We start from the raw sequence: 26,417 nt of genomic DNA, 5'->3' as shown, positions 1-26,417 counted from the left end.
GCGGGCTCTTGGTGCACAGTGCACGATCTACCAATACATGAGCTGCACAGCGGGTTTTAAACTGAAGGTTTTGGAGCATGCGGTGAAGCATATGGAAACTGCACGACCGGGCAGCACTTCAGTGTTGACCCAGTGCGTGTAGGCTACTGGCGGAAACAAGAAGTTTGGGCCATGAACAACGCCGTGTGTTTCGTGGGCCCAAAGAAGGGAAGTTTCCCGGTGTGGAAAAAGAAGTTTTGGAGTGCCTTGATGGCACGGAAGATAGTGCGCTGTGGGTCGACAACAAACTTGAAGCCGCAAGCGGCTGAAGTGCGGAGGATAGCTCCATGACAAGTCGGGGGACAACGGCGAGTAGGGGGCCACTAGCTTGTTGTGAACAAAGAAATTTGGTTACATTATTACCTGTGTTTTTTGCTGTAAAGGTAAAGTTTTGACAGCACTTCTCTTAACATCGTCATTGTATGAAATTTCAACTGTTAAAAATCTGTTGCAACTTTTTCCCACATGGTGAACCCTCTGCCCAAAATAATGCCGAATTTTCTGAAAAAAAAAAAAAGAAAGTGGGTTCATTACACAAGTAAATAGGTATATTGGAGGAATGGACGACATTGAGCACCAAGCATAATTGAGCCGCAGTCTTTAGTCTGTATATGTCTTTGATTGCAGTTCAAGCCATAACTGACGAAATGAACAGGGTTGTGTAACAGTTGTTGTTTGGGCATTTATTCCAGTTGGCATCGCTACGAAATGCGAAAGCATATTGCAGCAGTAGACTTTAACCTTGTACCATGTAGTCCAGCTAATGTGGCGGCTGGTATTTGTCTGCGATGTGTGCTCTGGTGTCAGTGTTGCTGCAGCCTTATGATTGGCCTTACAACAAGAAGTCTTTTGTGCTTGTGCGCAAAAAGGCCCGTTTCTTTAAACTTAGTAGTACATATAGGTTTGTCTTTGCAGTATGGTGGAGAGTGCATACGAGCATACGTGTCAGTCGCCTACGACCAGATTGTGGCCTGGAGGGACGAACAGGGTCAGAGTGGACTGTACTACGTGGTCAAGGTGAGCATTTCCACTTTGATTGCTCAATTTTAAATTGTTATGGAAGTAAGAATTGCTTTGGTGAGTCGAACCTAGTTCTTTTGCGAGGCAGCCTGTTGTCTTTTACTAGGAAGAGTTACTAATCAGGCTGTTGTCACTCCTGATATTGATCGGGGAATGTACAGAGTCAGCTGAAGATGCAGTTTTGGAGAGAAATGACGAGACACTTGGCTGTGTGCATTCCTTTTTTCTTTTCTTTTCTTGTAATGCCGGTGTGCTCAAGGATTTTGTCACATTTATTGGATGTTGAGGGAGCCTCGTTCAACTAAAATGACATAAGCATTTACATTAGCAATGACATTAACATGCTGTCTGTTGCAGGTTGCCCAGCATCTCTTGGACCCCAAGACGCCAGAGTCGGCAGCCATGTTTGTGGGTCGCCTGGTCTCAGTGCTCATCACCAAGGCCGGTCCATCCCTAGGCGAAGCCACTGAACTCCTGCTCCGAGCGGTACTCAGCAAGCTTCAGCAGACCGAGACGCTCAGTGTTGTGCAGGTGCGTTTTCTGACCCATTGATTTCGTTACAAGACATACTAGAGAGGAAATAGACGCTGCAACTGAGTGTTGCCGTGGGAATTATGGGAATGTAGTTCTCCATTTTGCATCGTAATTGGCTTGGCTTGTAACATATTGGCGAATGTGAAAATACGGTAAGTGCGGCGAAATCAACGAAGAAAGTGTCTTTTTACATCCATTGGAAACAACATGCCACAGCTGTAAAATAAGACGCATTTTCTTCTGTTTCTCATTTGTTTTTCTGGGTGTAAGTGCAGTTGAACAGTATCGTTTGCGATTGTGACGGGCCAGGCTTGTTGTTACACATCATTTTAGCTTTCGCAGTACCCTAGCGGAGACGCATTTCAATCGTTTAATTATTGTTTTCAAAGAACAGTTGGCAAGGGTTGCTTACATAGGACAAAGCATTTGCACTGTGGTCATCCACACCGACACAGTTTGTCTGCAAACGTTGATTAGCTATGGGTTGACCACTGTGCTTGTGTTTGTATTTGCTGGGAACGAAAAGTAAGAAAACAGTGTGATCCTGCATAGTACAGATTCATACCTGCCAACTCTCCCGAATTGTCCGGGAGACTCCCGAATTTTGACCTAATCTCCCGATTGTACGAAAGCTATGTCGAATCTCCCGAAAAGTGGCCACCACAGTAGAGGCTTTTTTTTTTTTTTTTTAATCACGCGCGTACGCTAGTCTTTCCTGCTGCGGCAGTTGTGATGCTGCAGGAGAGCACTCGCCACAAAACTTCTAGTTTATTGTAACCATACCGTAGAGTACCGCTAAGTATATTCTAGGCACTATAGACTGCTACAGAGTATCGCGCATCTGGGCGAAGGCCGGCCGAGAGACGCGCTTGCCGCCGTACCGAAAGAAGGCGAGGGAAAAGGTACCACAACTTTCGCGTCTGTCTGTCGTAGCTGACGTTCCACGTATAGTTTTGGCACGAATCGTTGATGCGAGTACTTGGAGAGTGTCTGCGTTAATACGGCGTGTTGTCAACTTGAGATTTGTTGCAACGCTGGCCACTTCGGATCGCCAACTGCCAATGGAGATCGGTTAGTTCAGTGGAAGGGGGGCATGCGCGCCACAACGGCGGTGCTGATTGAGGCGGCCGTGGCCGTGTGTGGGGAAATCTGTTGCGAGCGACCTCCGCAAGGATCGCTAGCTACCACCACTGAAAACAGGTCTTTCATGAACGCGGCAGGCAGGCATCTTGATAGGACTCGTTGTTTAGAGCACGACCGGGTTTGGAGGAAGTGCGAGCGCAGTTTGTACACTAGGCCTACGCCACCTGCCTAGGAGTCAGTTGCATGTTTTCCCGATTTCAGTTGTAAGGTAGATGGCACTGTCAAAAGCAAAGAAGGAGTACTACTTGCAAATATTTCTGGACTCATACACAACTGAGTTTTTGTGCTTCGTGATTTCGCGGAAAGAACAAAGCAGCTCAAAATAAACATCCTTACCCCTTTCGGATGTCAGTTTCCAGTCTCAGTAATTTGCAAAAAAAAAAAAAAAAAAAAAAAGACCCCCCTTTCCTCTCCCCTCTCCCCCCCCCCCCCCCCCCCCCCCCCTCGCTGCGATCTCCCGAATTTTCGTGTTGCTAGGTTGGCAGGTATGCATCTGAAGCTTCGCACACGCAGATAGCCATTTCAAGTGATGACCGCCACAGCCCAGTGTTCACTGTACCTGAACTGCACTCTCGTGCACATTTCGAAGCATAGCACTTGCCTTGGCACTGGTAAATCATAACCGAGCATTAATGCCCGTGGCCATTATAAGTTGGCTCAACTGTGTACAGTGCCTGTGAAAAGGGGTAGAAGCAGTAACACAGTTCCTCCCTTTTGCATCTTTCTTTCTCCTCTTCCTGTACAGAGCCTGGTGCTGGTGTTTGCACACCTTGTGCACACCCAGATGGCGGCCGTTCTCGACTTCCTGTCCGGCGTCCCGGGACCCACGGGCCAGTCGGCCCTGGCCTTCGTACTCACCGAGTGGTGCTCCAGGCAGACGCTCTTCTTTGGTGCCTACGAGACCAAAGTCAGGTGAGGGACTTTCGTGGGACGGGGGGAATGCACAGGGTTAATGTCCTATTTGTCCAAGAGGGCTGCCTTGACAGAATTTGCGAAGAATAACCCAATTGTTTTTTTTTTGTTGCTATGCAAGCCCGCAGACTGAACAAATAAAAGTCATTACTGATGAAACATCCCTGCATTTGTAAAGTTTTGTGTGTGGTTTGTAAGCATGAGCAGTGTATGGGGTGCTCAGCTTAGGCAGGCCTAATATCATGTTTTATGTTCCTATGGCTGCCTGAGAAGCAGAAAAACATTAACATTACTAGTGAGAAGGGTTCCTTGAAGGTGGGGTCTGGCTTGCTCGGCACTGAGCACATGTAGTAACCTCTCCTGCATTGCATGCCTTGGGGGTTGGCTGGTATATTAAAGTTTGGTCTTTTTCGTCATAAGAACGAGTTGTTACTTTCGTTACCGCCAATGCCTATGTCTCTTATTTTTTTTTAGATAAGGCTTTAGTTCTGGCTTTAATGACCCTTGCTGCTTTACTGTAACGAAAAAAAGAAAGAGAAAGGCATCCCTGATGTTTTGGTATTGCTTAAACACGCTCGTGATGGTGCAACGTAATGCAGCATCCTTGCACTGTGCAAGCTTCTAGAGCACGGCATCCAGAGCAATGACTCCCGTCTCGTGGACATCAACGTCAAGGGGGACCGCGTGCTCAACATGAACGAGGGCATCCGCACAAGGTCCAAGAGCGCCACCAGTGAGTGCCTGTCTCTCTATCGCAAACAGTCTGAAATTTTGAGGATTTTAGCCAAGACCACTTATAACGATACCATTTATAACAATATATCGGATATAACAATAAACCGCTTATTACAATGCTCCGGTGCCGCGGTATCGGATGTAACGATTGAATCCAGTTACAGCATGCGCCGAAAATGTGAGTGGCGGCCGACTCTCGGCGCCAACGGCACGTGCCGTGAGCTGCGATGCACCTCGCATCCCTTCCGCCCCTCGGAAAACGAGTCGACTGCACCGCTTACGAGGAAGCGGGGAGGTGGAGAGCAGTTTTCCTACTGAACCCCCCTCCCAGCGCTGCCACTTTGGCATCGTCGCCGTGCCCGCTTTTTAGCTCGGGCGCCGTTAGCTCGTGTTTTCGCCTTCGCGTGTTGCGTCCAGTGCCTCTTCAACTGCCTCCGTTTTTCTGTATAAGGGACGTCAGGGCCAATGTTTTGGAAACATCCGAGTGCCTCATCGAAGGGGCAATCGTTGCGCGGATACGTGCTGCGAACAGTGGGGACAGTGACAACTCTGTCATTGCGGTTGCGCAGCCTACTCGGGTAAGGTCTTTGCAGGAGGCCCTCAGAGACTGCGTTTCCGCCGAGGGCCTTTCGACCAGCTAGGTGACGCAGACGTGCGCAAGCTTTGCATGCAGCAAACAAAGCTGACCGACTATGGCATCTTTTCTGCAAATAAGTAGTAGTACAACCTTGCTTTCATGCGAATAAAATGTTTTGAGCTTTGTTTTGTCTTTTTTCTTTTTGCAACCCACTTATAACAATTATCGGGTATAAGTTAACGATGGAAATTCCTTGGCACTTGGATATTGTTATAAGTGGACTAGACTGTGCCTCCTTTCTAAAGGTCAAGCTGTGATCCTGGTGCTTTTTCTTCATGAATGTTGCACGAAAGGGAGCGTCCGACTAAATTGCAGTGCTGTTGGAAACAAGCAGCGGTGATGCATGTTTGAAATAAGTAGTGTACCCACTGGAAGCGTGGGCTGTATAGTTTCCCTCTGGGGTAGTACTACTCCGAAAAGCATCATATTACAAAAAGAAGCGAGTCCCCCACAATCGCTGGCATACAAACAATGACATTTCCACATTCCAAGGTTTTTGCCTCGCTGGAAAACTTCTTTTCATTATGTTTCGTTTTCCGCTCCCGCATTTGAAATTCCATGCCAGTGATTAACCGCCAAGTTCAAGGTGCTTGCTGAGTACTTTATTTTAGTCACGTCTTTCGAGTCAGTTTCTCTGCACCTGAAAAATGTAAAAATAGGAAAAGAGCCAGGACGCATTTTGCTGAGATTGGTTGGGGATATTGTTTGAGATGCAATCGTAACGTGAAGACGAAGAGGTCAACCGAAAGGTGGGGATCAAGAAAAGGTTGAGGATGTGAAATGGAGATAACTGGACCGTTATGTGGATTCACCGCGAACTCGTCCCAATAGAGGGAAACGTAACAAGAATGCAGGTAGTGATCTGTTGTTGCACTGACTATATCTTTATCTCGATGAGCTGATAAAACAAGTATTAATTTGCCCTCTATCATTAGCATTGCCACTCAATACTGCTAGTCCTGATATTTGTGGGTTGAAATTTGATTTTGTTTCTTCTGGGGCATAAGCAGTTGCACATTTACCGCATTTACTCGCATAATGATCGCACCCTTGAAGTTTGTCGTCAAAATTCGATTTTTTTTAATTTCCCGCACAATGAACGCACCCTGAACTTGCCGCAGCAGTACGCCATGTGTGCCAATTCTAGCTGATGATGATCGTGCTTACTTCTGTTTCCTTCCCTTTCAAAGCAGACATGGCTACGTTATTGCCACTGACTTGCTGATGTTAACGATATCGGCAAGCATGCGTTCAATATTGATGAGGACGAAACTCTCACTAAATGCACATAATCTACTCACAAGACAAAGAAAAAAATGCGCTCAGCTTGCTGCGTCGGCCTTCATGTCTGTTTTGGTGTCTTGCACTGTGACAGCGGCAGCCACTTATTGGTTGCCCTGTTGTCACGCAGCAGCAAACTCGTTCCGGCGCATTCCCTGGTTCATGCAAACACTGCATTTTGCTTCCCTTTGCAAAGCGGCTGGCGGCGGTGTGCGGAGTTTTTATTATGTTTCTATCATTTTTATTATGTTCATGAGACCTATCGTAAAAATTCTGACCCGCAACTTGCTTGCGTTTTCTGTACTCAAAAGTTTTTAGCGAAAAATTTACCCCGCATAATGAACGCACCCCTAAATTTGCATCAAATTTTTTTTTCCGAAAAAAGCTCGATCATTACGCGAGTAAATACGGTAATCTGTTTTCTACGAAACGAGCAGAGTTGTGTGCGTGGATCATCCTGAGCTGCACAGCTCCACCACTTTCCCATGCCTGTTGCACTCCTGATTAAGCTCTTGTTGATCTTCATGATGCCACTTTGTCGTCCTGCCATGTACGCATTTGGCATTGGGCTCGGAGGGCTCAGAACAGTAGGCTCACATCTGTCATGCTCTGGGGCACAGTTACATAACTTTGGGTACAGTCTCCCTTTGGCTTTGATTCACTCTTTTGCAGCTGGAAAGATTTACAGGTGACGACCAACTTTTTGGACTCCTAATTTTTCGGACATGTTTGATTATTCTGGCACCAAGACATTGAGCCTTTTGGGGGAACATTTGTTTTTTCGTGCTGCCAGATTTTTTGGGCATTATCGGTCGTCGACTGTATATTTAAGTCGCATCAGCCATTCTAATAATCTCTGTGTGCACAAAAGCCCAGTGTGAGGCTTCTAGGCATTAAATGCGTTCTTTACTGCTTCACTCGTTCAGATCCTGAGCAGTGGACGGAGATCCCGGTGCTGGTCAAGATCTACAAGCTCATGATCCACGAGCTGAGCAACTGCCTGGACAATGCCATGATGCACAAGGAGGAAGACGAATCTGAGGCATGTTCTCCCCTTTCTCTCCTTCTTGTTCTTTGCTGGTTTTCACCTTTCACTTGGCACCTAGACGTTGCTTTTTCTTTTTTTTTGATCCACAGTGCAGTGCTGTTCTCGCAGCCCTGCCTACTACAGCGCTAGGCTTCCCTTAAGCAGGGCTCTAAAGTCATTGTGTCATTTGATATTTAATGCGGAAAAATAAAACTAAACGATGAAGTTGACACAGAAATGCTTCGTGAGACTGCTTCTCCGGTGAACGGTTTGTGCGGTTTCTTGTACTGAATTTCAACATTTCTAGGCCTGTAACGTCCAATATTTTTGGTTGGAAAACATGCCCTTCACTGTGATAAGGAAGCAATGTGCAGGGAAAAGTGTCGCGGGTTGAGCAAAGTAAATGCGAGAACTTTTAAAAGATTTCCTTTTTTTTTTTTTTCGTAAATCATATTTCTTCCTCATTCCCACATATTTGCATCATTTCTGTGCTTCATAACTCTGGTCGGTCCATATTTGCTTGCTCTGAGGTATTACTGAATTTGAAAGTTTCGAGGGCGCGCTCAAGCAGGCGATGATTTCATGCATACGAAAGCTGCCCGAAGCAAAGGTGCTTCTGCTCTAAAACACTAAAGAAGTTGTACGCACTGGAGTCAGATGTGGTACCTGACTGTGTGCCTACCTCTCTGCCTTTTCTTCCAGGATGAGGAGTGGGAGGAGGAAGGGGACATGGAAGGAGACAGTTGTCACCCTATCATGAGCCAGTTCGCCCCCGCCTCCGACTATGCAGGTGAGTCCCTGTCCACTCACTGTCGCATGCATTTCGGGTACGCTTTGCACCTTATCTCTGTTGCACCACCTGTAATGTACCATATTTACTCGCATACTAAACGCACCTTTTTTTTTTTTTTTAGAAAATTCAGCGTGAATTTGCGGGGAGGGTTCATTATGCGGGAAAAAGCTGGAACAGATTCTAACAGTTAAAATTTCTGACAATAAAGATGCTAAGAGAAGTGCACCAGAAGCACAAAAAAGGTTGGAACACAGCTGAACAACAAAACCATGGAGCATAATGGCAAAGTTGCAGAAGAGCACAGAGCAGGGAGGGAGTGCAGAGTACATTTGGTGCCTTGTTCACACGCCGCAGCGCTTTCATGGTGCTATACGCAAGAAGGTTTGTTTTGTGTTCAGCAGGTGGCATACTGCAAGTGCGCCATTTTTAAATTGTGGGCCATAGCATTCGCACTCACTTCTCCAGCTACTGTTGAGTTTTTTTTTTTTTTTTTTTTTTAGAATGTTTTTAGCTTTCCTGCCAATACTGTGGCATGATATCAAGTCACTGCGATCGTCAACGGCATCAGCAACCATGCCGAGATAAAAACATATGGAACAGCACCTTTTCTATTCCTGCTGCATTTTTTATGCAAGGTAACAAGAAAGTAAATTCTCAAGAAGAGAAGGGGGGAGGGGGTCATTTTGCGAGTGGGCTATGCAGGAAAATACGGTATCCCCCTCCCCCGTGGTGTGCAATTCACGCCCAAACTTCACAGAATTTTCGCCAACAACTGATTCCATCTGCTTGCAGCTTAGTCACCTTCTTCCGCATGTTTCAGTCACTTTTAGCCCTGCTTAGGGCCCCATTAAAGTGTGTGCCAAGTAGAGGAGTTGAACAAATGTGCAAGCCATTCCGCAATGCCACTCTTATTTTTCATTGTTGACGAGGTTTGGCAAAAAAATGAGGAGAGAAGAGTGTTCACGGAGGTCTTTGCTGACTCCCCCTCTCCCTTCCCACTTGAGAACCACTCGCTGGCCACTTTGAACGGTGATAAGGGCTAGTATACCTTGCGAAAGCCCTTATCTGCTCTCTGCCGCAGTTTTCGACACGGACGGCCAAGAGGACGACGACGATCCCGACGCCATGGCGGATCCCATTTCGAGCATGGACTTGCAGATGTGCCTGGTCCAGTTCCTCCGCGGACTCTCCCAGCAGCCCTTCTACTCCAAATTCTCCGAGCACCACACACCGCAAGAGGTGCAAGTCCTCCAGAACGCCGGCGTGCTGCTCGCGTGATGTCGGAACGGGACGGCCGCATCTCGAGCTATCCTGCGTCTCTAATTAACTTTATTATTTTCAAATCCCACCCTGTGCTGGTAGCGTTTGTCGGCGAGACGTTGCCTTCCGGGTCCCGTGTGCTTTTCTCTCGGTGCACTTTCTCCGCAAATTTTTGCGCTTCACTTCTTTCTTGCTTCCTCCTTAATTTGTATAGCGCAGGGAAGTAGGAAATTCAGATGGTTGCACAATGTATAGATACGCTTGCTAATGCCTCGGCAAGATGGTTACTGCAATGTTTGCTGCGAGATTAGCCAGATATTATGTTTTAGGCCATGCCTCTGATGCTTGCTTGCAAACTAATTATCTCGGAATTTTAATTGTCTTCCTATTGAGGTGCAAATATTCAATGAGCCTTTATGAACGTATATACATAATCTGGAGGACCCTGTATTTTGGGTTGTGTTGTCGATGAAATTGGTGAGGCTGCAAATGGCTGCTGCGAAAGGAAGTATACACCACCTATGCACTTGCAACAGTTATGCTAGGCATTTTACATTTTACTTTCGTTTAATTAAACAACTTTGAGTTGGTATTGTTGTAACGAATGATATCGGTAATGAGAGGCGTGCACAGGACACCCACAGTGCTTGTTTAGCTTGCTATGGGGCGGTTATTTTGTGTGATGCCTGTAGCATGCCGATACTTTTTATAACTTTTCATTTAATTTTTAGTTGTGCTGAATGATACGATGTTTTCTATAATTTTGCATTTAATTTTAAGTTGCGCTAATGATATTGAAACATTTTTTTACTTGTTTACCAGAATAGGAACAGCTGTGCTACCTAAACGAATAGAATTTAACATTATTTCAGAGCAAGTTTTAGCAATTGAGCTAATTATAACGCTGTTAAATACTGTGCTGTTTTCTCTCTCTCATGAATAATTATTCTAAAGCTGAACCGCTAGTTTTTTTGTCATCTTTTTGTCATCAGCTTTAGCAGAGCCTCCAGAGAGCAGTGTTTTCATTATGTAATGCCATCTTTTGTTTTCCTATTCAATTTCATTGTGATGCTGTTACCGATTAAATGTGGACCTTAGCCACACAATTTATTTAGTGATTAAAACTAGTTTACGTTGTGCTTGTCAACAATGCCTGCTGCGAGATTAGCAGGATATGAGGCTATGCCTCTAAAGCTTGCTTGCCAGCTTTAGTTATCCCATATAATGTTTTTTTGTTTTTTTTTTATCATAAAGAAGCGCGTACCATATTGTCACGATGGTTTTTCAGCTAGGTGTTTTTATCACATGTGCAGATTGGGTATCTATTAAATGCTACCAACCATTGTGTGAGTGAAGTCGGTGCGGTAGCTTTGTAGCTGCCCACAGTGAGCTGATGAAACTGACGACAAAGTTGTGGCACGCATGCATTGTTGCAAGTTGCTCATGTGCCCAGCCAGTGCTTGTGTTGTTTCTGTGCATAGAAATCCAGTGGTGCCGTTGTTCCAAACGGGATACATAAGTGTGTTGGCCCAGTGTTCTTAATGAGGGTGTAGCGGCCATGCAATCTGTTTACGCAATCTTGTCTTATTTAAATGATGTCTGTGGGCTTCTGTTACCACTGTGGTCGTTGAAAAGAGTGGCAAAAAACTAAGATGTTATGGCAACTTGATGTTCTGCTACCTTTGCTTATGCAGCTTGAACAATTCGAGTTAAGGAAAGAAAAGTGCCGATTCTTCAGCTTTTGGTGTATCTGTTTGGTGGTGTAATTCATTGTGCAGAGGGTGTTTTGATCTGCCCCTGTTTATCTGGCAGGCATTTTCGCTTTTATATTCCTCGTGTTCGTCACTGCTAACGTTACGGCGTTAAAACTCCGACATATTAATTCTTGAGTTACCGTCGTTGTAGTACTCTTTATGCACACGTTGCTCTGTGCTTGCATCTATGCCAGTGTCATCAGCATCTGTGTCCGTGGATAATAAGCTACTGTTGCGTAATGCTATTTCTGTTTGCAGCTTGTGTCAGGGAGAGGCCTTTATCATCGCTCAGCTTATCTGCTTTACGTGGATCCTAGATGGAAGCTTCCCATCACTCGCCATGCTTGTTTAGTGTGTAAATAGACCAGAAGTGTTTTATACTGGTGCTAAGACATTTGTGACGCACCTTATAGCCGCTTGCGAGGCTTAGAATCCGATGATGCGTGCGCAATGTGTCAAAAGAGCCCGTGAAGACGTCACCTGATAAGTTTGTAACTGAAAAACAACATGAAGGACTGTGGTTGTTTGTACATAAGGATCGCAATTTAACGTGAAATTAGTGGCTCTGTATGCATGCCACACAGATGTGCTTCAAAAAACCTTTTTCAAGTGCCAACAAGCTGGCTTGTGTGTGTCAACTTTGTACATTGCATTCCTTGACATTTCGGAGTGCTCGCTTGACTTGGTGTGCTTGTTTGGAACTGAGTCACTAAATAAGACATTGCTGCTGCTTCCCTTGTCATTCGAGCTGTCGTTTACCGTGACCACTTACGAGGTCTTTGCAATGTTCTTGCATTGTTGAAAGCCCAAAAAAGGTTATGACGGTCATGAAGGTGTTGTTGGCTGCCTGAAGAAAATGGCCATAACTTGGGAAATGACAGTACACTCGTACGTTTACTAAAGATGATGTTGGCAGCAAGAATTGGGCCTACTAACGCTGTGGCATCAGACAAATGGAGTTCAATATGGAAAAGCGCATCTCCTTTCGCGATGCCGACATGCACTTGGGTCCATATGTCTACAACACCTGCATGTGGCCAAGGAGTGGTTCTTTGGAGAATAGGATCTTCAGCCTGCAGTCAGTCCTCTGTGTTACTTGTTTCCTACATCGAAAATCCGAGAGTTCAGAATGTCTTCAGGGGAAATAACCCGTCACATTGTGGCACATTGCAATCCGTATCGCTGCTATCAGTCATATTGCGTGTGCCAACCCTATACAACATCTCTGACTGATAGCCTGAAAAGTTGGGAAGACTGAAGCAAAAGTGGTTGCACGCCACTGTTCTGCCACAGATAACTAACAAAAGCTGGCTTTTCGTGCACAAGGGGGTCTACAAACTGGCACACTTTAAGTATTAACTGCCGATGGTGTCTTCTGCGCGGCCAAATGCCAATCGCCCACAGCCACTGGCCGGCACATCCTGCAAAAAGAAGTGCCCTCTCACTGATGATAGAATCCCTGTTTGCCTTGCCAGCTGGAGCTTTCTGCATCCATCGCGGACAACTTTAGTGTTTTACTTTAGGAAGTCACGAGAGCATGGTCTTTGAAAGGCCAGAGGTCACATTCATCTGTGTGCCGTGTAGAAGAGAAACACCTCTGCTCTTGATGCATGAGTGGCAAGTGCTCTGGATTCTTGGAGAGCATGTCTGTCCTCTGGCCTTCAGTCACACATGGGAGCACTGAAGAGTGGGGAAAATCTTCGGTAAGCTCAACTTTCTGTTCCTCTGTCAGGATCGTGCTCCTTGCACGAAATCAAGGGTTGGACAGAAGCCCATCTGGTCGGGAAAATGCACGACAACTATTAAAAACTGGCACCAACCAAGAATGTTTATAAAATCCAAAAAAGATGTTTCGGCTCCCGTACGGTGTCCTTGGCTTGCTTCAAAATAAGCTGCTCATTTTTAAAAAATGAGGCCTGTGTTTTTAGCTTTGTGTCAGTTCTGTGGACCATAGCTGCAAGTACTGACCAGTAGCAATCGGAACAATAGATTACTATAACCAATTTTGGTTCTGTAGTCTACAAAATTCCTGAATGGCACACGTCAGCATTGTTGGTTAAACCCCTGTTCAGAGTTCGTGTGGGTTTTTAAAAATCTTGAAAACCCCTGTATTTGAAAAAACTTGTTTTCAATGCCCTAAACGTCCTTGAGTTTTTGCAGACCCTTGAAAATCATTAAATTTCATTTTCATTTTTAATAAGCATAAAAGCAACTTTGAGGCTATGTAATAACTCGGGGAGTGTTGCTTGGTTGACCTTTTTTTTAGCGAATGCAAGTTTGCAAAAAAAAAAAAAATCTTGCAGCACACAAAGTGCTTAACCTTGCATCTCAAAAAAATAGTGCTGAGAAATTGTCAAAGAGAGAAAAGTCATGGGAGCCGTTGTTTTGACAAGGAGACCTGCCTAAAACAAGTCCATTTTTTTGAAACGGCTACAGCAATGTTCCCATTTTTCTATGTGCCTTCTCAAGCCTTTATCTTGTCCTGAATGTCGGTCTTATCTGATTTCTAAGGCAGTGTAGTCTTTGAAAATCCACACAAAGAGCCTTGAAAGTCCTTGAAAACTCGCATTTCTGGCATATAAGCCAGCATGAACCCTGCCTGTATTAGAGCCATGGGTGCGAGGATTGTTGGCGAGGGTGCACTCCTTGCAGACACGGGCCTCTTAAGCTGGTGACACTAGTTGCTGTGGCCACGATGCAGGCTCAACTGCAAGGCAGCGCATCGGTTGCTTGTAAAGGCAGATACACGACGGAACAAATCGCTTTTCGGGACTATGGCTTTAGCACTATCAGTTGGACAATAGCTATGGCACTTTCACTACCCCGAAATTTTCCGCCATAGTTCCCCTATTCCCGCCAGAGTCCATAGCTGGACTCTAAAGCCCAGCCGCTGACAAAAATTTGTGCGTAGCCAACGCTATAGTCTAAGTGAAGGCGGAAATTTCGGGGCAGGGAAAAAACCAAGGCTATAGTCCAATCGATGGTGGAAATTTTGGGCAGCCAAAGTGCCAAGGCTATAGTGAAGCCATTGGCGAGAATTTTGGCGCAGCAAGTGCTAAGGTTGTAGTACAGCTGATGTCCGAAGTTTTGGAACAGTGAAAGGCAAGGGTATAGTGACGCTGATACCAAAAATTTTGGGGCGGCAAAAGTGCGAAGGCTCTAAGTCCAACCAATGGCGGGAATTTCGGGGCAGGCAATCTCCCAAGACTATATATAGTCCAGCCGATTGCGGAAATTTTGTTCCAGGGAAAGTCCAGGCGATGGCGAAAATTTTGGGGCAGCAAAAATGCCAAAGCTCTAGTGCAGCCGAAAGGGAAAATTTTGTGGCACGGAAAGTGCCAAGGTTACACATCCAGCCGTTGGCGGAATTTTGGGGGCAGCAAAAGTATTAGGGCTATATATAGCACAGCCGATGGCGAAAACTTCGAGGCAGTGAAAGTGCCAAAGCTATAGTACAGCCGAGGGCAGAAATATTGCGGCAGGGAAATTGACAATGCTATATCCAAACGATTGCGGAAATTTTGGGGCAGGCGATCTTACACGCCCTGGTAGCACAGAATGTTGCCCGGACATTTTTGCAATGTTTCCCCTTAACATTGCCAAAACGTGGCTAATGTCCGCTTTTTTTAACGTTAGTGCAATGTTACCCAGAAACATTGCGTCAACATGATATTAGCATTGCTCCAACATGGGGGCAATGTTTGAAGGGTGTTGTTGTAATGTTTGGATAACGTTGTCTCTGATGTTCGCCAACGTTGCTCCACTATTGGGGCAGCCTTCCAGCCATGTGCGGTACACATTTGAACAACGTTTGAGACGTTTTTTGATGACGTTGCAGCAACTTTTCACCTACATTTTTGCAACGTGCATACCACATTTAAGCATGTCCCTGTACCATTCATACGTTGTAATAACATCGCTACAATCTTGCCGCAACTTTAGATCTACGCTTTTAACATGCAGTTAGCATACAAGGAACGTTGCTTCAACGTTCAAGCAATGTTTTTATGAAGTTGCAATAACATTGCTACAATTTTGCGGTAACTTTCCAACTACATTTTTCCAACGTGCGGGTAACATTTAGAAAACGTCGCTTTAATGTCCAAGTGATGCTTCCTACGTTACCGCGACTTTATAGATATGTTTTTTCACCACAAGGGCCACATCCGCGCACTGTTGATATGACGTTCAAGCATTGTTTCTCTTACGAAGCAATAATATTGCAGCAATGTACAGGTAACTTACAGTTACAGATATACATGCAACAATAACTAGATGAAAATAACATAAGTTAACTTTTTCCTGGAGAGATGATTGTTGACGGCATGATAAACGAGCAGTTCAAACCTCGTGTGCATAAACTCCTGAAAGGTATAAACCGGCATTTTAGACCTGTATATTCATACATTTGATCCCTACACTGATCAACACACACAATTAAGGCAGTCCGGCAAAATAACGAACAAAGAAATGGCGGAATTTTAAAGCAAGGAACATGCAGCTAGCGTAAACAACAAAACTGACACTCTTTAAGATGAAATGACGTGCGTTTTATTTTACTATTAACAATCGAGCCGAATACGTATTCTGTTAAACCCTTGAATTTCGCAAGTACGCTGTTTCAGACGATGTCTTCGTTTTCCTCCTCCTGGGCTTGCTTGTTCTTCTGTCTTGACAAGTCAATTTGATGACATACTTGAAGGCCATGAATCCAGTAACATAGGGTTGTTACTGCGACGCTTCTGCGAAATGAACGAAAGCTGTAGTTTAGTAGCTGTAGTTACTAAGTTGTTACAGCATAGACAATATATTTCTCACTTCTCAGAACATTAGGACTTTTGGTATACAATATGGCCGCATCGATTTTGCTGTACTGGCAGTTCAGATGAGATTTTACAGCCATTTCTGGAAAACAAACAAAAGGGCATTGCTGTAACACATAGGGTGCTCAAAAGCTCACCTGCACTTTGGATGATGCTGCCAGATGAGCTTATTCGTGTGTCAGTTTTGTGGTGCTGGTAAATCTGAAGGCATTTCTGAAAACAAAACAGAAGTGGTGCAGAAAACTGAAGTGAAGCAAATTTTAGCTAATGGGGAAAATCTTACCTTCAAAGCAGGCTTCTCCACTTTCCACTTTGTCTTGCTTGTTTAACTTTTTCTAATGCCTGTGTAAACTAAATTTATGACGCGCGGGTTTCTCAAGCATTCCTGGAAAACAGAAAAGGACAAAAGTACTTAATTGTATAAAATACCTCACAGCTTTCTTTACAGGCCATTGAGTAATTAAGTGAAAAGTCTTCAGACAGTGTGCAAGAGAATTTTCAATTAACAAGAGAAGCCGACCAACTGATGACGACGTGGCACATCGGCAATATTAATTGAAAGCAAAATTAGAAAACAGGCAATTGTCAAGAATGGAAACATTGCACAAATTACAACCATGTATTTCCTTGGTTGCCTAATTTAAATTTACCGTTTGCTCTCGAAAAATGTGCTTAAAACTGGCATTGAGCTGTTTTTTTTTTTTACGTATGCCATTTTCTTTATAATTATAAGGATCCGACGAACACCAGATGGAAAGTTTGTGAATACTACAAAGACGTAAGGAGTTGTTTTACATTGTAAGATGGTTAGCATAAGCAGCTGATAACATGGCTTAACTGCAACGCTAAATAGTGTTCTGGAACAGCATGCCTCTGAAACTCGCGTGAAATTAGACATGACAACGAAGTTAAACTTAGTTTTATTTTTCGCGCGCGCGAGAAACTGTGGCGAGAAGTACATTAATTAAAATCCAATCGTACGTATCAAGGTTCTTGCAGAACGTACACTCGATTTCAGCATCATAACAAAAAATATACTTCTGAGCGCCCACCTCATTTCGCATTATATTCTTTCCATAAAATTTAAGCGCTGAATACATGTTCCACCTTTTACAACCGTATGCATTCGCAAAAGCAAGAAGGATATGCTTAGGAAGCTAGAAACGGGAGGGCAGTCTTGTTCCCGCTCTTTTACGAAGTAAACTGCGTTCGAAAGAACGAGGCGAGCTCAGAAAAACGAGCGCTTAGCTTCACTGGTCGGTTGCTATGAACTTTCCAGCCCAAAAATATTCGCCGTAACATGCGGCCACACAACAAAATTTCGCATTGGTCCCTTCTCCATTCCGCTTGATTGTCAGGATGGCGGCTCGTTGTCACATGAAGGAAATTTTGAGCAATCGTCAGCGTTACTTCAGTAACCAAAATGACAGAGAAATTATCAGCTCTGCAAGTTTAAGCCACTCTATCATGTTGTAGCCTCTTCTGTGTCTATCATGTTGTATCCTGTAGCCATGCTTCAGTTTGAACATCAGGGCCTCTGTTATCCAATGGAATACTTTAACTGTGTCATTACTGTCCGTTTCATGCTGAAGCGTGGTATTCTGTAGCATTTATGTATGCGTGACCATGCCATTATGCATGTTTTCTTGGTGCACTCCGGGAAACAAAATGCTGACTTGTTTCGAGCATCGCATCATGCCCAAAGGTCATGCTGGGTCTGTACGACTGTCCAATGCTCTGTTTTTTGGTGGACTAAGGAGCTTCCCAACTTAATTTCCATTTCCCGTGTCACTAACGAAAACTACAAAATTCTTATGCGCCCTATACATTCCAAAACCGTCCATGCTCTTACACTGTAAAGACTAAACCGGCAGTCTGTATTCGGCTGAACAGTGGCAGTGCACGAGTGCGCTAAAAAGTTTGTCATTTCATTAATGTTTGAAACCAAACTGGTAGAACCTTATTATGATTCCTTCCTCAGATCTTGCGACAGAATTCCAATTGTGGCAAGATTTTGCTCGACTTGCACAGGACATGCCTAACCGCAAGAGCATGGTCAGACACCGCCGTCTTTGTGTTATTATTTTTTCTTGCTAAATTTAATGTTTGATATGGCATTGAATAATGAACTTAGCAGTGGCTTGCTATGCCTTATCCAGGAGTGGTTCTTACACTTAAAGGGATGGCCGCCCCAGAAAAATTACTGTATAGTACGAGCCTTCAGGTAGGCTATAGGGCATGCACGAAGCATTGAATACTTGACAGAAAATAATGCAACTATTTCAGAACACCAAGAGGGAGGAGCTCAGTACAGCAGACTCGACATTTGGGCTGTACTGAAATGTCGACCAGCTTCTCATGTTCGCTCAGAGCTCTGATAGAAGCTACGAGATGGGCTGCGTTAGAGACTCAAAACAGAAACGGAAATCACAACTGGCATTGCTTGACAAATACCGATGGCTGAATTATGCCGCTTTGCGTGAGGGGTAATCCTGCAATGTTCATGTAATTTTCGCCATTAACAGCGCTGTTCTTGTGCGTATATCTGTGTGTTTGTTGGTATTTGCTGAAATTATTGCTAGCGATATTACGCTTCTTATATGAATGATTCATAGCCTGTCGTTTTTTTTTTAACAAAACGCCTGCGCTACACATATATTTGTAGTGCAGGTCTTATCTTAAAAAGAAAACGAGAGGCTAAAGTAACGTAAATTATGTTATAACGTAAGTGCATAAATTCGATGCAGACTGCACAGAATTAGCTCCATTGGCCTTACACTGGAAGCTGCTGTACGGGCGTAGAATGCTTATATGCCAAAAATTTTCTTTTGCATTTGGGACAAGAACAACTAAAGGAAAAAATCTCATTCTTGCTGCAGAACTGTGACCTTCCCAAGAGAAAATAGTAGTTGGTACCACTGTTTTATGGTTAAATTCCCAGCTGGAACTAGCTGGTACCAGTTGGGACCAGCAAGGACCAGCTTGGCCCGAATGGGAATTTAACCATACACCACCTGGGACCAGTTACATTTTCTCTTGGGTTACCTTCGGAGTCGAGGTATGGCGATGGTCCCGGACACGTAAGCTGGTCACAATCGGGCACACCGTTGTTCACCTGAAGTCGCTCTATATATACATGTCGCAGGGCCGCCTGGAGGGCTTGGAGCTGGGCGTGCCTGCTGCCTGTTTCGGGCAAAGGTTCTGCGCCTGGGGAGCCCCGTGTGCGGACGTGTGGGATCGCGCTAGGCAAGGGCTTTTCACTGCTCGGCTCAGAGGGTCGTGCTGGTAGCCCGTACATGCCTGGTAATGGAGAGGGCTCATTGGTGTGAGTACCCCCTGCCGTTGCCAGCAGCTGGTTCACTCCCTGTGAGATGCACGCGATGTGGACCAGATGGGCTGGTTCATAGCCATTTGCGGCACTGTTGCGGCAATGGCAAAGCTTACGTAAAGCACCTCTCTGTGGTTACCATGCATACACAGGCTCTCCATCGTGGGCGTCAGACTTGGACTGCGATATGCGAAGGCCCTGCACGCGAGGCTGGGCGCTTGGTCGCCGCATCAACAGCCTCCTGGGATGCTGCAGAGGCGCCTGCCAGCTGGCCCCTTCTCTGCGTTCTCGACGTTGTCCAGGAGGTGCATAGGTACGATGCTCCTTTGGTGCGCTCCAGTTCCAACGTAGTGAGGCTCACCAACCCCGTATTCGGAAAGCCAACTTACCGAATGACATAAGAAATTCTTTCGTAAGGGCCGTGAAAGGTAGCACGAGAGAAAGCCAGCGTGCATTTCAAAAGTCATCCATATGAGAATTCAGTGGTCTTGTCGAAGTGGAGCAGGTTCAGTTAATGCAGGAGGAACGAACCTTAGGGGGTTGTGGATAGACAAGCAAGTTGGCTAAGGCGGGGGTCTTCGAGGGGCTGGGGGATCGTGTTAACGGTGCCAGTTGAGAGTAAGCGTATTGTAGAGGGGTTGGCATGAAGGCGAAGTGTTGCTCTGTATACCCTGCGCTAGCAAAGCTTGATTGATTGTAACGCTTAACGCGCCGACGCAACGCGGGCGACGAGGCGCGTTTTTTGGGTGCGGAGCACCTTAGGACCTCACAATGTCCGTCCGCGTCCGTGCGCATGCATAACATTTAAAATCGCAAAAAAATCACACAGGCACCGGCAGGATTCGAGCCTGTGTTTGGTAGACCAGACAGAGGTAGTGTCAGTCGTCTTACCCATTGGGCTACGACCGTGAGTTAGTACCCGAGAGCCAAACGGCTTACTTCCTCGCCTGTAAGGGTGCGGAGTACCTTAGGACCTCCCAATGTCCGTCCGTATCAATCCGTGCGCACACCACCATCTGTGCGGAAACTATCTAAAAGGGTACAAGAGCACTCCAAAACACTCGAAAACAGGCACTAACATAATCTAGCAACGAGAAAACGCGCAAAAGCACCGGTGTAGTCAGGTTGTGATCAAGTTTTAATACACAGTGACTGCATCGAACTACGCTAAATGGCGCTACGCGGAAACACGAGATGGCGCCGCGGTGACCGCGTATGTAAGCGGGTTCTGAAAATCCCATACCCTCTTCTCGCCATGGACGGAAACGAACATAAGACGCGTCACGCTGCTGCTAACGTCTACGAAGACAATGAGCTTCCCCGAATACGAAATTAACCGCGGCAAGCGGAGGCAAAGTGACTAAAATCGAATGACGGTCGGGCGCAAAGCGGATTTCACTCGAGGTGCAACTTGGATGTCACGGTCCCCGTACTCCGCGCCCTCGCCATTATCCACGGAGTTGAGGTGCTGCCATTTTTTTTAACGTGCGCCTAACGTGCGCCGAAATCTCGTACACACGGGTGTTTTTGCTTTTCGCCTCCATCAGAAAAGCGGCCGCCGCGGCCGGGAATCGAAGCCGCGACCTCGTAGAAGCATGACTGAACGTCTATAAAACTAATTTCATGTAATCTGTGGTGCCTAAGGATGCTTATCGGCCTGCTCCCTTCCCTACTATGGAGCTGTAATAAACCGGGTCGCCAGCCCGCAGCTGCTTCCATTCCTGACTGCTGCATATGTGTAACTTTGGCTTTTTCTTCTTGTTCTTTGTTTTTCAGATGTTGCATTCACTTGGCTTCAGCGCGCTGGCCTTGTTCGACAAGTCAGGACACCTCTTGGAAGCTCCAAACCCGAAGCGCGTCCAAGCCTGCCCATGTTCTGTACAAGCTTGCAATCCTTCACGCCGCCAAAACATGACGTCGTAGCATCTCGCCATGTCGCTCATACTCCTTGCTTCAATTGCGAAAATAAAAGAGTTTTCTAAATATTTGCTGCCTCTATCAAGGCTCCTGAGCTCGCTGGCTACGCCAGCTTGAGCACAGTGGCGTGCATGTACAGAATTGAAAAGAAAAAAATTAGAAATATGAATATAAAAGGGAATTTGGATGGGAAACTACATTTTAGAACAAACCCTCACTCACTAAGATCTCTGAATACGAATAAATAAGATCACATGAAAACTCACGTCGAAGAGAAAACTTACACACGTGATGTGAACGTTTCCGTCAAAAGGTCTAACATTATTACGCTGCACGCAAGGGAGCAAATTCTGACTTTCCTAGGCCAACCTCTCCAATAAACATATTTCTCTCGGATGCAAGGACTACACCTTCTGCGGGGTTTATACTTCCACAGTTCCAGTGAAAAGTTTAACTAAAGAACGCTTGAAAAGACCCCCTTTATCAGCAAAAGATTTGCCCGATAACATGAAAGTTCTCACCCTTCGAGCCGAAGTATTGGTCAAAAACACGGCAAGTTTGCTGAAAGGTCCGCGGATTTCTAAATTACTGTCTCCGTTAATTAATTACGCGAAACTCGGTAATGCGTGGCTAATTACAGCTTCGCAGGCTTGTGGATGTGAAGGGGCGTATATTTTGAGCGTACCGAAAATCTTTGGCCTGAACGGGCGTTGTCTAACCATTCTGAAGGCACCAAAAGGTGCAAGAAAGGCGCTAAGAGGCACGATTTGCGTCGCCGTTATCAAGAAAATCTTTTGCTGATAAGGGGGGTCTTTTCAGCGAAACTTTTTTCCCTCAAAGGGTGTAAGTATAGCCCTGCAAAAGAGAGTCAGCACGTACACCCTCAAGGGAGTCAAAGTTTACACCTTTTCGCGCAGCCTAATGTTACACTATGGTTACACCTTCGAGTGAAAAGTTTTGCTAAAGAATGCTTGAAAATACCCCCCTTATCAGCAAAAGATTTTCCTGATAACGGCGACGCAAATCGTGCCTCTTCGCGCCTTCCTTGCCCTTTTCGGCGCCGTCGGAATGGTTAGAAAGCGCCCGTTGAGGCAAAGACTGCATGCGGGCTGAGTTGAGACGTACGTATTTCGTCCCCATTAGTATACCCGTGGCTAGTAGCGCTAGTTCTGAAGCTTTCAGCCTTAGCTTGACCAGGCAAATTACTCATGTGTTTAGTTCCACGCGCATTGAAGAACATTATTAGAGCCATTTAATGGCGGAGTCTGTCCGTGAGAGGGCGTTTCTCTGCGCCAATCATGTGTGGAGGTTAGATGGCGGTATACAGTGGCCGGAAGATTTCGTCGTCTTGTCAGAGATTAAGCCCCGCGCATAAGCCGTAAGCCTGATTCAGTACCTTTTCAGCAATTTTTTTCCCTTTTGTTCCTTTCTCTTTCATTTCTTTTACTTGGTCTGTTATAGCATTACTGCTTCTTTACTTAATTCAATACATGTATTTCGTCGAATAGGACTCCTCTGGTTTGAAGCGAAAATATGGCCGTATGTGAACATTATTTGTTTGCCGCTGTGCTTTCGGTGCCTCTGATTAGTGCTGAACGCTTTGGTGAGTGGAGCAAGGGAGGACAACCATTGTGAATCATTTTATGCATTTTTATTGACCACGAAGGAAATATATTCTCTGCCAGGGCACACTTGCTTTCTAGATGAAGGAGCCGCTGGCCAAGCAAGTAGGCGGGAGACATAACCAAACGTCTTGTGACTCTTGGCAGCGTCAACAGACACTGACGCCGCCATCACTACGAACACCGGAACGCGCGCACACTGTTTATTTCCGGTGAGTTTGAAGCAAACGTCCCTCTGGGGGTGAAAACTAAGTCGGGGTTCCCCACAGGCTCACATCCTTCGCACAGGTAATGCACCACTCTGGCAGGGCTGCTAGGCTCCTCTGTGACGATCTGCTTGGGGCTTAGCGTCACTGAGGCGCTTTGCGACAGTTTTTCGCATTGCCACCATGCATAATCACTGCACCTTCACTGCACATTTACGTACAACACTTGTCGATACTGAATCGCTAATCTTTGAGCAGCTACATCTGATAACACTCTGGTATGGCACGCCATGGTTTATCTGGACACAAATTGGTGCAGTTAGAGCCACTGAGAAAACTAAACAGTACGCCGAGTATTACACTCAACTCTACGAGTGACGACAAGAACGGTCAGACTTCTGTCCGCATGCTACTTTGCCGGCGGCTACGCTGAACTCCCCTGTACAAGTTACACACAACAGTCCGTTTACCTTTTTCACCGTCCGGGGCCAAATCCTGGGAGGACACGTTGCCTAGAATGAACACTTTCACACCAGCCAGAGGACAAAGTACCCGAGTAAGAACTTCGCTTCATGAACGGTGCGACGTTCACACGGGGTCAATGGCTGTCCCTAACCGCACTCCTAGCGAATCATTTTTGGAATTATGCTCACTAGGAGTGCGAACTTGTTCGCTCTTTTTTTTCTCTCTCCCAACTTTAATGAGCGCCATTATGACAACTAGGATTTGCTAAAATACTGTTCGAAACTAGGTACAAGAGACCGACACACAGTACTTGATGTCGCTCGAGCCGACAGAGCCAGCGAGTCGCATCGACTGTGTACAAACGACAAAGGCAGTACTCCGGTTTCGAACAGGGTTTAATTCCAAGACAGGCGCAGCGACGGACAGCTCGACTCGAACGGCATCCGTGAAGGCTCGATGACGGCACCGTCCTCCAAGGTGGTAACCAGGACGCATAGATAGGAGGCGGTCTGCACCAAGAGGCAAATCACGTCAAAAATGTTACGTTTAGGGAGATCACCATTCCTTACCGATTGCAAACAGGGTTTAATGATTTCAAGACAGGCGCAGCCATGTACAGCTCGACTCGAACGGCATTCTGGACGTCTCGATGACGGCCCCGTCCTGCTCGGCGGTGGCCGGTACGCATAGGCAGGAGGCGGTCTGGAAGAAAAGGCAAATCACGTTAGAAATGTAATTTCGAAGGTAATCACGGCTTACCGAATTCGGGGACCATGATTACGCCTGGCAGGAACGGGAAGGGACGCTGAAAGGCAAAACAACAGACGAACAGCGACAGAACCACTTTTATTACCGGAAAAGACCTCTGTACAAAACACGCGTCGTCGAGCTCAGTAGATAGGACAGCTGGAGACGTGTACCTGCCTAGCCAGAAGAGTAGTGCATGTTTGCGGGAAGGAGCAAGTGCAATAAGACAGGACACAAGGGTCAGGGAAAGGGGAGGGCGGAGGCGGTGCCGTACGCGAACCTGAAAAGGAACCAAGGACACCAATTCCATCACTCGCCTTTGCCACGACCCCAATTTGGAGCCGCGGACCGCAGAGCTGCGTTCCGTGCTTCAGTGATGCTCGTTGAAGGTGGCGACTGATTCCGAACGCCGCGCGAACCGAGGACGTGCGAGCGGAAGGCATTATCGAAGTGCATATACCTCGGCTACCGCGGCGTTCGGAAAGGAAGACCGACTATCACCACAACCTAACGGGGCTTCCGAGCTGAGTCCGACGCTAGAGGCAGTGGCGAAGGGCTCCAACACCGCCACTGCGCCGCTGTCCCGAAAACTACAGCCTAACGCGCACCGCAAAGCTTTGGCGACAGTCGGAATCCCTGCGTCGCGACGGCCCAGGAAACGTCCGGCTCCGAGGCTAATGTGCGCTCGGTTAGGAAAATTCAAATACGCAAACGTTCAGCGTCGCGAAAAAAATGATACGAAAGCCGGTTTCGTGGGCACGCCACACGTCGCACCGGGCCTTCAGCCACGGAACTCACCACTTGGAAGAGTCGTCGGTGAAGACTGTGAAGCAGGATAACGTGAAGGAAGTCCGTGAGGCCCTCGTGGGTATTCGCTTGTCCGAGCGAGCCGGTTGGGAGCGGGGATGGCACAGGCACAACGAAAAACGACTGAAGGAAACGAAAACGGCAACACGTATGTCATTAAACACCTCTTAGCGCGAACCAAACTTCCCCAATAGACAGTGTACCGCGTGGAAAAAAACTCACTTGTCCACCGCCGCCGTCACCGCACCGCCAGCTACTCTGCGCCCGATGCGCAGCAGACAGGCAAGATGGCGTACCCCTTGTTCAAAAACGCGCTCATCCTGGCATTACAGAGCGCTGCGGCCGGCTACCGCCTACCCTTCCACTCTTTCACATCGATATCGTCTTCCAGAACATTCTGCCAGTTGTAAAACAAAACGAAAAAGTTATCGCATCAAGTCGCAGCCGCGCGGCCACCGGAGCATGCATGACAAGGCATTTTATGCTGCGTCACGGAGCAAGATAACCTTCTTGCTTGGCGGTTCTTCATATCGGCTAGGGGCTTCGGCTGGCGCGATTGCACGGTCCTATCGATCGATCATGCGGCCGTTACCGGCCGTCTTCCGCGGCTTTTGAAACCGAATAAAAAACGCCACGTCTTGAAGAAACAGTCGACTGCGCGGGAACACAAATGCTACTGCGTACGAGTCATTGATTGATTGATTGATTGATTGATTGATTGATTGATTGTAAGGTTCAACGCGCCGACAAAATGAAGGCGATGAGGCGCGCCGTATAGTGGAGGGCTCCGGATTGATTTTGACCACCTGGGGATCTTTAACATGCGCCGAAATCTCGTATATATATACACGGGCGGTTTGGCTCTTCGTATCCACTAGAAAAGCGGCCGCCGCGGCCGGGACTCGAACCCGCGTCCCCGTTCTCAGCAGCACAACGCCTTAGCCACTGAGCCATCGCGGCGGGTGCGTACGAGTCGTGGCTGTAAGAAAATTAGTGCCCTTTCCACTCTGTGAAGAAAAATGACCTGCGAAACTGGACGCAGTCCACGGAGTGCATGAAAGGAAACACGTTTGTTCGTAAATAGCGATTGAGCATACTTCCTAGCCAATTAGCTGAATGAAACTTGGAAGGACCCGAGGTTCAGTCTCGCGGACAAGCTAGGAGCTGACTCCCGCTTGGTAGGCATCTCACTGTTCGTGTAACGCACCAACCCAATCCGCTCGATCACTGAGAGGACACCGGACAAGTCGCATTGGGCCGTTTGACGCCCGCGTTTAAACCTTCCGCCAGCACAACGGAGGCGCCACCAGTAAGGACCGCGTGCACGCCAACGTTACTAGCTTATTCTAGTATTACTAGACGTTGGT

At 46.5% G+C, this 26,417-nt stretch overlaps 3 protein-coding genes across 3 annotated transcripts in view; 2 read left to right on the top strand and 1 right to left on the bottom strand.

Moving 5' to 3' along the window:
- Ipo9 (Importin 9) overlaps positions 1 to 11,867 on the top strand; it is a 33,259-nt gene extending 21,392 nt beyond the window's left edge. Inside the window, exons 19-25 of the mRNA XM_077682506.1 lie at positions 955 to 1,056; positions 1,417 to 1,590; positions 3,482 to 3,648; positions 4,248 to 4,381; positions 7,228 to 7,343; positions 8,031 to 8,118; positions 9,203 to 11,867. Coding sequence (XP_077538632.1) covers positions 955 to 1,056; positions 1,417 to 1,590; positions 3,482 to 3,648; positions 4,248 to 4,381; positions 7,228 to 7,343; positions 8,031 to 8,118; positions 9,203 to 9,399 — 978 coding nt within the window. The 3' untranslated portion in view covers positions 9,400 to 11,867. The remainder of the gene's footprint in view (positions 1 to 954; positions 1,057 to 1,416; positions 1,591 to 3,481; positions 3,649 to 4,247; positions 4,382 to 7,227; positions 7,344 to 8,030; positions 8,119 to 9,202) is intronic.
- A 132-nt stretch (positions 11,868 to 11,999) lies between these two features.
- On the top strand, positions 12,000 to 21,271 carry LOC144151458 (uncharacterized). The gene is made up of 4 exons (XM_077682508.1): positions 12,000 to 12,838; positions 19,104 to 19,283; positions 19,439 to 19,599; positions 21,063 to 21,271. Exons 1-4 carry the CDS (start codon positions 12,807 to 12,809, stop codon positions 21,266 to 21,268), a joined length of 579 nt encoding a protein of 192 aa, XP_077538634.1. The 5' UTR covers positions 12,000 to 12,806; the 3' UTR covers positions 21,269 to 21,271.
- A 2,334-nt stretch (positions 21,272 to 23,605) lies between these two features.
- Positions 23,606 to 25,325, bottom strand: LOC144152130 (uncharacterized). The gene is made up of 5 exons (XM_077683345.1): positions 25,273 to 25,325; positions 25,042 to 25,173; positions 24,256 to 24,301; positions 24,066 to 24,198; positions 23,606 to 24,005 (listed from the first exon to the last, which is right to left on the bottom strand). The coding sequence occupies exons 3-5, from the start codon at positions 24,269 to 24,271 to the stop codon at positions 23,729 to 23,731; spliced, it is 426 nt and encodes a 141-aa protein (XP_077539471.1). The 5' UTR covers positions 24,272 to 24,301; positions 25,042 to 25,173; positions 25,273 to 25,325; the 3' UTR covers positions 23,606 to 23,728.
- Between the last annotated feature and the right edge of the window lie 1,092 nt (positions 25,326 to 26,417).

This window comes from Haemaphysalis longicornis, unplaced genomic scaffold, assembly GCF_048455015.1.
Source record: "Haemaphysalis longicornis isolate Haplotype H1 unplaced genomic scaffold, Haemaphysalis longicornis Haplotype H1 scaffold_9, whole genome shotgun sequence".
Lineage (NCBI taxonomy): Eukaryota > Metazoa > Arthropoda > Arachnida > Ixodida > Ixodidae > Haemaphysalis > Haemaphysalis longicornis.
This window is presented reverse-complemented; position numbering and strand designations above follow the sequence as displayed.